Source organism: Narcine bancroftii, chromosome 2, assembly GCF_036971445.1.
Source record: "Narcine bancroftii isolate sNarBan1 chromosome 2, sNarBan1.hap1, whole genome shotgun sequence".
Lineage (NCBI taxonomy): Eukaryota > Metazoa > Chordata > Chondrichthyes > Torpediniformes > Narcinidae > Narcine > Narcine bancroftii.
In genome coordinates, this window is record NC_091470.1 from 45,292,803 (window position 1) to 45,305,395 (window position 12,593).

General features: G+C 39.0%; 1 protein-coding gene across 3 annotated transcripts in view; it reads left to right on the forward strand.

The window, feature by feature from the left end:
• tdrd9 (tudor domain containing 9) overlaps positions 1–12,593 on the forward strand; it is a 156,122-nt gene that overhangs the window by 39,627 nt on the left and 103,902 nt on the right. For all 3 annotated transcript variants that reach the window (XM_069916545.1, XM_069916546.1, XM_069916547.1), the window contains exon 13: positions 9,514–9,618. In XM_069916545.1, coding sequence (XP_069772646.1) covers positions 9,514–9,618 — 105 coding nt within the window. The remainder of the gene's footprint in view (positions 1–9,513; positions 9,619–12,593) is intronic.

Sequence of the window (12,593 nt, forward strand, 5' to 3'; positions counted from 1 at the left end):
TAGATCACCTAGACAACAGCAACATTTATGTCAGGCTACTCTTCATCAACTACTGCTCAGCCTGCAACACCATAATTTCCTCAGAGCCGGTCAATAAAGGGGGGCGTGGCAAGATGGCGTAGAGTCTAGACGTGTAATCTCGAACTCTCTGGCTGGACTTTTAAGTACCTGTCTTTTAACCCTTTGTTTTCAAGCTTAAACTTCTTAAATTTTAGTTTAAAGTATTAAGGAACTATTATGGCCATTAATGGTAAAAAGATTAAGCCTCAAGTGCAGAAGAAGTTGCATTTTCAAAGTACTGAAGATTTGGGGCCTAAACAACTTGCTACAGCCTCAGGTTTAATTTCTTCAGTGCCTAAACTACAAAGACTGCCTGAGGGAGCTGGAAAAAAAAATGCCTACTACTCACCAAGTGAAGGACAGCGCTGGAATTACCCATTCTCAGGAGGAAGGTACGTGTTCCCAAGAAGTGGATCTCGATTCTGGCAGCCTGCCGACTTTAACGGAGGGAGCACGCAGGAAGACGACTCCATTGCCTGAAACGCATCAGGAAGCACTCCAACCTGAAAATCTCGATCTCCTCTGTGAGTTTTTGAAAACACTGAGTTGTGGGGGGAGACCAGCGTCAACCCCTTGAGGAAGTCGGGGTGCCGTTGCTGGGAGTCCAGACCCGCAGTAAAACCATTAAAATGCCTGTTGATGAGTTGCAGCAGGAGCTGCAGTTACCTGGTTCTGCCACTACGTTGGAGAAAGCAGGGCTGAGCTTTTCTGAATTACAATGTAACCAGTTAAATGCTGTCATTCAGCCTATAATGAATGAGTTGGCTCAAAGGATAACTTCAGAATTGAATACAGTTAAAGTACGTGTAGAAGCATCTTGTGAAGATTTTTTAAAAATTTAGTCTGCTTTTTTTGGAATGTCAACAACAAGTGGCTTCTAATACAGAAAAAGTGTTGAAGGTTGAAAAGCGTTATAGAATTGCGAGAATGTGAGAAGGAGTTAGAGAGGAAAATAGACTATTTGGAGAATCAAAGTGGAAGGAATAATGTGAAAATTGTTAGTTTGCCAGAAGGTATGGAAGGAAAAGATCCTCTTCGTTTTTTTACAGATTGGATCCCCAAGTACTAGGGCAAGAATTTTTTTCTGAAGGCTTGGTATTGGAAAGGGCTCATAGAACTTTAAGGAGATCATCTTTACCTGGTCAGCCACCGAGACCTGTAATAATTCAATGTTTGAATTATTTGGATAGAGAAGTAATACTTCGACTGGCGGTGCAAAATGCGAGAAAACGACAAACTCCATTATTGATTCAGAATAGCAGAGTTTTTTTCTGTCCTGATTTGAGTCAAGAGGTTATTCAACGTTGACGTCGATTTAATCCAGTTAAAGTAGTTTTGTGGCGTAAAGATTATAAGTCTACATTTCGCTATCCGGCAGTGTTGAAGGTGTTTCAATCTTGGTTTTTTGAGGATGATCAAGAAGCAATGATTTTTGCTGATTTATAGATATAAGACTGAGCGGTTGGCACTGAAAAGGGATTGGAAGGCTAGAGCTGGATGAGGTCCTTACCCGGGAAGAGACATATAAGGCAATTGAACAACTGAAAAGTGGCAAAGCAGCAGGTATGGATGGAATCCCCCCAGAGGTCTGGAAGGCTGGCGGCAAAGCTCTGCATACCAAACTGCATGAGTTTTTCATCCTCTGCTGGGACCAAGGAAAGCTGTCTCAGGATCTTTGTGATGCCATCATCATCACCCTGTACAAAAACAAAGGCGAGAAATCAGACTGCTCAAACTACAGGAGAATCACGCTGCTCTCCATTGCAGGCAAAATCTTCGCTAGGATTCTCCTTAATAGACTAATACCTAGTGTCGCCGAAAATGTCCTCCCAGAATCACAGTGTGGCTTTCGTGCAAACAGAGGAACTACTGACATGGTCTTTGCCCTCAGACAGCTCCAAGAAAAGTGCAGAGAACAAAACAAAGGACTCCACATCACCTTTGCTGATCTCACCAAAGTCTTTGACACCATGAGCAGGAAAGGGCTTTGGCAAATACTAGAGCGCCTCGGATGCCCCCCCAAGTTCCTCAACATGGTTATCCAACTGCAAGAAAACCAACAAGGTCGGGTCAGATACAGCAATGAGCTCTCCGAGCCCTTCTCCATTGACAACGGCGTGAAGCAAGGCTGCGTCTTCGCACCAACCCTCTTTACTATCTTCTTCAGCATGATGCTGAAACAAACCATGAAAGACCTCAACAATGAAGATGGTGTTTACATCTGGTACCGCACGGATGGCAGTCTCTTCAATCTGAGGCGCCTGCAAGCTCATACCAAGACACAAGAACAACTTGTCTGTGAACTACTCTTTGGAGACGATATTGCTTTAGTTGCCCATTCAGAGCCAGCTCTGCAGCGCATGCAGTCCTGTTTTGCGGAAACTGCCAAAATGTTTGGCCTGGAAGTCAGCCTGAAGAAAACGGAGGTCCTCCATCAGCCAGCTCCCCACCATGACCACCAGCCCTCTCACATCTCCATCGGGCACACAGAATTCAAAACGGTCAACCAGTTTACCTACCTCGGCTGCACCATTTCATCTGATGCAAGGATCAACAAAGAGATAGACAACAGACTCGCCAAGGCAAATAACGCCTTTGGAAGACTACTCAAAAGAGTCTGGAAAAACAACCACCTGAAGAAACACACAAAGGTCAGCGTGTACAGAGCCGTTGTCATACCCACGCTCCTGTTCGGCTCCGAATCCTGGGTCATCTACCAGCATCACCTACGGCTCCTAGAACGCTTCCATCAGTGCTGTCTCCACTCCATCTTCAACATTCATTGGGATGACTTCATCACCAATATCGAAGTACTCGAGCTGGCAGAGTCCGCAAGCATCGAATCCATGCTGCTGAAGACCCAACTGCACTGGGTGGGCCACGTCTCCAGAATGGAGGACCATCACCTTCCCAAGATCGTGTTCTATGGCGAGCTCTCCACTGGCCACCGAGACAGAGGTGCACCAAAGAAGAGGTACAAGGACTGCTTAAAGAAATCTCTTGGTGCCTGCCCCATTGACCCCTGCCAGTGGGCTGATCTCACCTCCAACCGTGCATCTTGGCGCCTCAGTTCGGCGGGCAGCAACCTCCTTTGAAGAAGACCGCAGAGCCCACCTCACTGACAAAAGACAAAAGAGGAAAAACCCAACCCCAACCAACCAATTTTCCCTTGCAACTGCTGCAACCGTGCCTGCCTGTCCCGCATTGGACTTGTCAGTCATCAACGAGCCTGCAGCAGACGTGGACATACCCCTCCATAAATCTTCATCTGCGAAGCCTAGCCTAAAAAGATATAAGAGGACAAAGACGTAGTCCACCATTGTCTCCTGAAGAAAAATCTGGTTGTTCTGGAAATGGTAGAAATGGGAAAAACAGGAATGGAAAGAGTCCAACTTCTTTTGAAATGGGATCTCCAAGTTTGGAACCTCTTGGATGAATAGCAGAATCTTCTTATTCATATTTTACTTTTTAAGTTATTATGATATTTTGAGATTTTCTTTTGGTTGTTCGGCTGGGGAGGAAGAGATTTGTTGTAGATTCTATTAGTCATCAACCACTGGTGGGTGATCCACACCCAAATTTTGTTTAGGGATAAACTACCTTTTGGTAGTTTTTTTTTGGGGGGGGGGGGATTTGTTAATTTTTTTTTTTCATTTTATCTTGCTTTTATTTTATGATTTTTTTTCTTTCCTATTGGAGGGCCTATATACGATGATTTGAGTTTTTATATAAAGATATTATTGGTCTTTAGTAATATTAGTAGATATGTTAAAGTTGAGGTTTGCTACTTTTAATGTTCGAGGTTGATACAGTTCAATTAAGCGTAACGATGAGGGACAGCTATGGTATTGATAAGAATTCTTTGTTTCTTTATTTTTAAATTTGATCTTTGGTAAAATGTGTGCTTGGTAGCGATATGATTTTGCCTGAAATGACCAAACTTGAGACTTTTCTTATGAAGGTACCAGAGAAGGGTTATATTTCATTTATGTTATTAAATGTTATAGGAGGGTATGGATAAAAAGGGTTGGGATAAATCCAAATCTGTATGAGATTAAAATACCTTTAGATCTGATAGTATCTTTATTGGGCAGTTTGCAATCTCTGAAAGGTTTGGGATTAGATAAATTTCAATTTGCTTTTTTATATTTAGCATTATTTGTAGAGAAAAAATGTATTGTTAGTATGTGGGAAGATACAAATATGATTGATATTAATAGATGGCATAATGAGAGGACATACTGTTTAATAATGGAAAAAATTACTTATGTTTCATGTGATAACTATAGCTTTTTTATTAGTAAGTGGTTGTTATATTCAGAATATTTACATTTTTATTTATGTTGATTAGATTTCAATATGTCTGTTTAATTTTTCCTTACTATTTTTTTTTCTTTCTTTATGACTCCTTAGGAGAGCTGGCTGAAGGGGGGGGGTGTCTCTTTTCGTTTTTTCTTTTTTTTTTCTATAAAATATAACCTTCATGTTTTTGGTTTATTGTTGTATATGTTATTTACTATCTGTATTTTGAACGAATAAATAAAAGTTTAAAAAAAAAAGAGTTGGTCAATAAGTTCCAAAACTTTGGGTTTGACTTTCTTATCAGAAGACCACAGTCAGTATAAATTGGAAACAGCGTCTCCTCCTCACTGACTTTCAACACAGGTGCACCTTAAGGATGAGTGCTCAGCCTATAGCTCAGGCGGTCCATATGCTGTGTCATGAATCCTCCTTGGACGTGCCTGATATATTCTGCCCCAATCTATCCAAGTGCTCCATTTCTATTTCTGACTTCCACCCACATCTACACCACTCAGTTGACCATCCTTCCACAGTGTCCTCCTTTTCTGCAGCTATGACCTCCCCACCCCTTAGCTCCCATTCTATCATTTTTAAAACTCTAAACCCCAATATCTGCATCAGGCAATCCTGTCCTTCTGACAGCCATGTCTATATAGTGGCCACAATATTGCAATTCCAGGGAATTTGGTTACAATTCATGCTCCAGGTTCCTCACCTATATTCCGAATACATTGAAATAGACATGTTTCAAACCCTCCAACATTTATGCTTCCTCCCCTGCCTGTTCTTCCTCACAAACCCCCAACCCATTACATGATCCTTTCCACCTTTTGCTCCATTCTATGCCTTCGTATTCTGGCTCCCATCCCCCTGCCAAACGAGTTTAAACTCTTCTCAACAGTTTTAGCAATCCTGTCCACTAGGATATTGGTCCCTCTCCAGTTCAGGTGTAGCCTGCTGTTTTTGTACTGGTCATATCTTCCCCAGAAGTGATCTCAATGATCCACAAATCTGAAGCCCTACACCAACTCTTCAGCCACACATTCATCTGACACAATTTCTTATTCCTATCCTCACTGGCACAAACTGAAATCCTGAGATTACCATCCTTGAGGTACTATCTGTCATTGGTACCAATGTAGACCACGACATCTGGCTGCTCACCCTCCTGCTTCACGAAGCAGTAAACTCATTTGGAGATGTCCCTTCCCTGGCACGTGGGAGGTGACACCATCTGGGAGTCGACACCATCCGGGAGTCTCGAACTTGTTCACAGAACCCCCAATCTATTCGCCTAACTATAGAATCCCCAATCATTATAGATCTTCTCTTTCCCTCCCCACCCCCCCAACTACCCTTCTTGGATGAAGGGTCAGACTCTATTCCAGAGACCTGACCACCATGATGTTCCTCTGGTAGATCAACTTCGCACCCAACAATATCCAAAGCAGTATATTTATTGTTGGAAGGAATGACCACAAGGATGCTCTGCACTGGCTGCCTATTCCCCTTCCCTCTCCTAACCAATTCAGATTTTTTGTCAGAATACATACATGACATTACATACAACCCTGAGAATCTTTTTTCCATAGGCAAGGCAGAATTACCACTTATTGGCCGTCCAAAAAAAAACTGACTCAACATAAACAAATAAAGAAATGTAAACAAACTGTGAAATGCAGAGATGGAGAGAAACAAAATCAATAAAGTGCAAAAGTAACAATCCTTAACAAAGTCTCTGATTGAGTTTGTTGTAGAGTCTGGTGAAGGGGTAGTAGCAGATCCTGAATCTGGTGATGTGCATCTTGTGATACCTTTTTCCTCTTTCCTGATAGTAGCAGTAAGAACAGAGTGTATGCTGGGTGGTATGGATCCTTGATGATTACTGCTGCTCTCTAATGGCAGCGCTCTCTGTAGATGTTCTCAATTGTGTGGAGGGTTTTACCTGTGACGTCCTAGGTTGTGTCCACAAACTTTTTCAGGGCTTTACACTCAAGGGTATTGGTGTCCCTGTTCCAGACTTTGATGCAGCTGGTCAGCACATTTTCTACCACATATCTGTCGAAATTTATCAGGATTTCTGATGACCTGCCAAACCTCCGCAATCTCCTGAGGAAGTGGAGACATTGATGTGCATTCTTCACGATGTCCTTAGTTTTTTTTTTCTCCAGGAGATGGTGACTCCCCAAGAACTTAAATTTGCTCACCCTCTCTACCTCTTATTTTCCCCCAATGATAACTGGGTTGTCCACATGGTTTTCCCTTCCTGAATTTGCTCACCTTTTGCACCTCTGATTTCCCCCAGTGGACACTGGACTCTGATCCCCCAATGATCACTGGATTGTATACCTCTGGTTTTCCCTTCCTGAAGTCAACAATCAGCTCCTTGGCTTTGGTGACATTGAGTGCAAGGTTGTTGTTGGTGCACCATTCAGCCAAGTTATCAGATTCCCTCCTGTATGCTGACTCATCACCCCTTTTTATACAACCCACTGCCTTGGTAATGTCAGCAAATTTGTAGATGAGTTGTCATACTGAGCCACACAATCATAGATGTATAGTGGGTAGAGCAGGGAGCTAAGAACGCAGCCCTTTGGTGCTCCAGTACTGATGGAGATTGTGGAGGAAATGTTCTTGCAAATCTTCACTGATTGTGGACTAGAGGTGAGGAAATCTAGGATCCAATTACACAATGGGTGTTGAGTCCCAGGGCTTGGAGTTTGCTGATCAATTTTGAGGGGATGATGGTGTTAAATACTGAAGTGTCGTCAATAAAGAGCACCCTGATATCCTTCAGTTTCCTTCCCCTTGCCTTTTTGGCGTGACTCTTCAAATAGCTTCTGTCTATCACCTCCTCTGGCTCCCGAATGATCTGAAGTTTCTGAACATGGTCTGTAAGGAGCTGCAGCTGGATGCAGGTGAAGCATTCAGGGATAATTGTGCTCTCTCAGATTTCCCACACCCTGCAATTGGAGCATTCCACTGCCTAAGCTGGCACCTCCACTACCTCCACTTTTCTTTTTACTATGCAAAGATGTTACCTGACCTTTGCTGTTGTAAGTCCTTAGCCTCTACCCGCCGAACCCTCTCAAGCCAAAGCCTAGTCTAACTCACCACTGCTACACTGGTCACTGCAACAATGGCTGCTCTGCTTGAATTTCCCTTCTCTTTATTCGCTGCAGCTAATTGGCCAATGAGATTCATTTAAATTGACATGCAAGGATCTATCAGATGATTGTATTTACTTGATTTTCCACTTGTTTGATACAAACTGTCTCTTGGTTTAGGAATGCCCATTTGATTCTGTATTGTAGCTGCGGAGTGAAAGGCAACAAGTGTTCATGATAATTGTTCCTCATCATCACCATTTATTACAGTACCATGGAGCTGTAGTTACCATGTATGTTTTCTGATGTGGAAAATATCTATAATAAGGAACCAGCTCAAAACCTGGAATGCCTGGCAATAATTCAAAAATCTAACATACATCCAAGCATATGAATAGCAGAACTAGTTTCCACTCTCACTCCACTTGAGTAATCTTTTCTGTTTTTCATAAATTCAGTAGGGATATGATTGCCATATAGTTATTTTTGAGTATTTTCTTACTAGTGGACTAAATCTATTTAAAAAAAAAAATGAGGAGCCTGCTTGTTTTCTTGCGATGACTTGTTCTTGTTTCCCATGCACTGAAATGTCGAGATCTTGTTAATTATATTTTTGGATTTCAGTGCAATATACATGTTCATTATTTGTGTCTCTAGCACTATGTTACCTCTTTTTCTTCAGTTTGTTTTACTTAATGCATTCAAGAGATACAGGAGTATCAGAGCAAGTACCACAGGCTAAGGAACAGGTTCTTCCCATGGGCAGTGAGAATGCTGAATGACCAAACAAACTGCTCATACTAATCATCCAAGACTTTTGTATTCACAAACATTATTTATTTGTATCGATTAAATATATGTCCTGCATGTGTATTGGTTCTCTGTATGAGCGTTTTATTTGGTTGTGTGTCTGCGTGTTTTGTGCCGAGGACTGTAGAACACTTTTTCATTGGGTTGTTCTTGTACAATCAGATAACAATAAACTTGAATTTAAAACAAAATTTACAAGGATGTTGCCAGGACTTGAGGAACTGAGTTGCAGGGAAAGGTTTAGCAGGTTTTGACTTTATTCCAAAGAGTGTTGAAGAATGAGGGGAGATTAGATAAAGATGTACAGAATTATGATGGGTAAAGATTGAGTAAATCGGGTGTGTGAATTTTGTTTCCTTGGATTTTTGCTTTAAAAAAATATATATATATATTTTATGTTTCGCTTTTTAAAAATCTAGTTCTGCATTTTTAAAATCCACCTCCGTGTTTTATCAGTGCCCTCCCTGCCTGCTCTGATTCCCTCTGCTCGTTCCGTGCAGTGCTAAGATTTGCTCTACAGTTGGGCAGGGTTGCTACCTGGGTATTGGGTACATGGTAGTTGTTACTGTTTGGAGATTGGATGCAAGTTGAGCAAGGGCACTGTATGGCATGCAGGGTGCTAGTTATGGGCAATTAGTACTTGGGGTCAGGAGAACCAGACATTCTGGTTTGAGCATAGGTCAAGCATATACTGCCAGGTGATCTGGAACAAGAACTAGAGGACATGGGTTAAGGGTGAAAGGGGAAAGGTTTGAATGGAACATTGCAGGAACCTCTTCACACAGAGAGTGTCAGAGTGTGGAATGAGCTGCCAGCTGAAGTAGTGAATGTGAGCTCAATTTTGATATTTAAAAATTTTGTCTGGGCACATGGATGGGAAGGACTTTGGGACTAGGCAGAATAATAGTTTGCCACAGACTAAATTGGCTTATTTCTGTCCTGTTGTGTTCTATATAGTCGTGGGTTTTTGCCAAAGAAGCCTAAATTAATGTTCATGTAGTTCTTGTTCATGAACCTGACTGGATTGTCTCCTGTTTTTTTAATGACCCAGAAGAGAATTGGACCAGGTTTTAGTCGTATCACTCTTGGTTCTTTTTGTACAGTATTTTATATTTGTTTATAGAGATAAACCATTTTGAACATAATATTTCTCAATTTTAAACAGTCATATTTCTATCAGGCAATCGGCTTAATAAAAGTAATAAATGTATTTTTCTTATTCCAACAATGCTAGTGATAGACTTTTGTTTAACTCGCATTCTGGTTTGTGATGAAGACACAAATTATCAAAGCCTTCGTTTGAGCTGGGCATCAAAGATGAGTTGTAATCAGAGGAAAGGTAAGAACTAGTGCTGTTTTGCACTTATTGCATATATGTCGATCAGAAAGTTAGTCGTGGCTAATTTTTGTAGTTGAATCTGCTATACGTTGAGGCTAATATCCTACAGGAAATTGCTTCATCCTGACTCCCAAGGCCTCTGCACCATTTGCAGGTCATTGTGAAATATTCTCTTTGTGGCTACATGAGAGCAGCTCAGCCACACTGAAAGGTAACACTATTCAGGATAAGGCAGCCCTCATGGTCAGTACCAAATCCACATCTCCAAATGATCACCCCATCTGTTGACATACCAGTTATGCTGTATGCATCATCTGCAACATGTTCTGGAGCTACTGACTATTTCAACAGCACCTTCCACACCCATGATTTCAAGAAACTATGATAATGGGTTCATGGAACAGTCTCACCTGCAGCTTCACCTGGAAATAGTTATTTGTCACTGGATCTAAAGTCCTATTGCAGCATCACTGTGTGAGTTCTCCCACAGTCCCACAAGTAAGACAATAGCAATTCAAGAAGACAACATACATGTTAAGTGCGGCGTTCCATAGCACCTACTTGTTTCTTTTTTGAAAATTTTATTTATTAGTATCATACATACATTTCAATATAGCTTGCATTGTCATTATACAATAGATACTAAATAATTTTCAATCCCCCCCCAGCCTCCCACCTTCCCGAACCCCTACAGATAGAAAAGAAAAAGCCAGAAAAAAGAGCACATTCATAATAATACTTATAATTACATTTATAATACCATAATATATTTCTTGATGTAAATACTATATTTTCGATGAGGGAGTTGGATGAGAAGGTCTGGATTAATCTATATCCCTAAATCTCATATTTGACAAAATTTGTCATAATCATCTCTCATATTACAAGTAATTTTTTTCCTAATAGGAGACAAAGTTTTATTTCATTAAACCATTCTTCTATTTTTATACTGCTTTCCATTTTCCACATTTTAGTTATACACTTACTTGCTGCTGCTGTGGCTAAACTCAAAAAACTCCCTTTATATTTGTCTAGCCCTAACTTAATATCTTTATCATATATTACCCAACAAAAATATTCTTGGATCTAATTTAACCTTTACATTTTATTATCTTCTCTAGCACCACGCATAATTCTTTCCAAAAATCTTTTACCTTTTTCCCACAATCATACTGAATGCAAAAAATTACCAACCTTTTTTTTAACATCTAAAACATTAAATTGAAAAATTTGGGTTACATTTATTCAACTTTTATGGTGTATAATACATTTGAAATTTTAAAAAAATATATTGAACCATTTGATATCTAACATTAATTGTATTAGTTACACTGTCTCCACATAATTTTGTCCATATTACTTCTTGAGTTAGTATATTTAAGTCCTGCTCCCATTTCAATTTAGTTTTATACAGCAATTTTTTCTCCTTAATTTCTTGTAACTTGTTTTACATAGTAATTATAAACCTTTGGATAATAAAAGTATCTGTTATAACATATTCAAATTGATTATGCTCCGCAAGTCTCAATTCTATTCCTATTTTCTTCTTCAAATTTGATCTTAATTGATAATATACAAATATTGTGTTTTGCAGTATCCAATGTTACTCCTTTAATTGATCAAATGTCATGAAAATTGAACCTCTAAAACAATCTCAAATTTTCTGTATACCTTTTTCATATCAAATAAAGAATTATGCATTATAAATGGAAGAAGTTGATTTTGTATTAAAGTTAAATGAGCCAACTGATAATTTCTTATTCCTCTTTCCATTCCATATTGAAAACAAATGTTTTAAAATTGGTATTTCTTTTCTACTTTAAAAAATGTCATGGTTCAATTTATGCAGTATTTGTTCTGGACTTTCTTCACCTATATTATTTAACTCAATATATACCCACGGTACTTTTTCCCCCCTTTAATGCCAAGAAGACAAAAATCCCAAATGAGCTGCCTTATAATAATTTTTAAAATTTGGTAATCTCAAACCTCCTTGATCTTTTTTTCCATGTTAATTTTTATATACTTGCTGATTTTTCCTTTCCATAAAAACTCTCTAATACTTTTATATAATTGTCTAAAACAAAATTTCAGGAACCTGAATTGGTAATGTTAGAAGTAAGAATTCTAGGAAAAATATTTATTTTAACACAGTTCACACACCCTATTAATGTTATTTGTAATTCCTTCCGTCTTTTTAAATGATTGTCTATAATATTTTTTAAAAATGGAAAATAATTCAATTTATACTAATTCTTCAATTGTTTTCTTACTATTTTCCCCAAACATTTAAGTGCCTAATTTTGCCATTTAAATTTTGCTAACTTTTTACATTGTGTATAATTGGCATTAACCATCGGCATCATTTCACTTTTATCTACATTTACCTTGTATCCTGATACTAATCCATATTCTATTAATCTTTCATTTAATCTATTCAATGAAATTTCTGGCTTAGTCAAATACACTATAATATCATCTGCAAAAAGACTAATTTTATGAACTTTATCTCCTATCTCAAAACCAATAATTTCTTCATCTCTTCGAATAATTTCAGCTAATGGTTCTATTGCCAATGCAAATAAAAATGGTGAAAGGGGGAAACCCTGCCTAGAAGACCTTTCTAATCTAATGAAGCTCGACATTTGACCATTTACTATGACTTTTGCCTTTGGTTCATTACACAATGCCTTTATTCTTTTTAGAACTATCTCAGGAAATACCAACTTGTATTACACGTTAAATAAAAAGTTCCATTCTAATCTATCAAATGCTTTTTCTGTATCTAAAGTAACAGCTACTGCTGGAACTTTCCTTTTTGAGCTATATTTATCAAACATAAAAATCTTACTATTATCAACCATCTTTATTCTTGTAATAAACTCCGTCTGATCCATATTGATTAATTTTGGAAGTATCTTAACCAAATGATTGGCCCACAATTTGGATACAATTTTATAATCTACATTTAACAA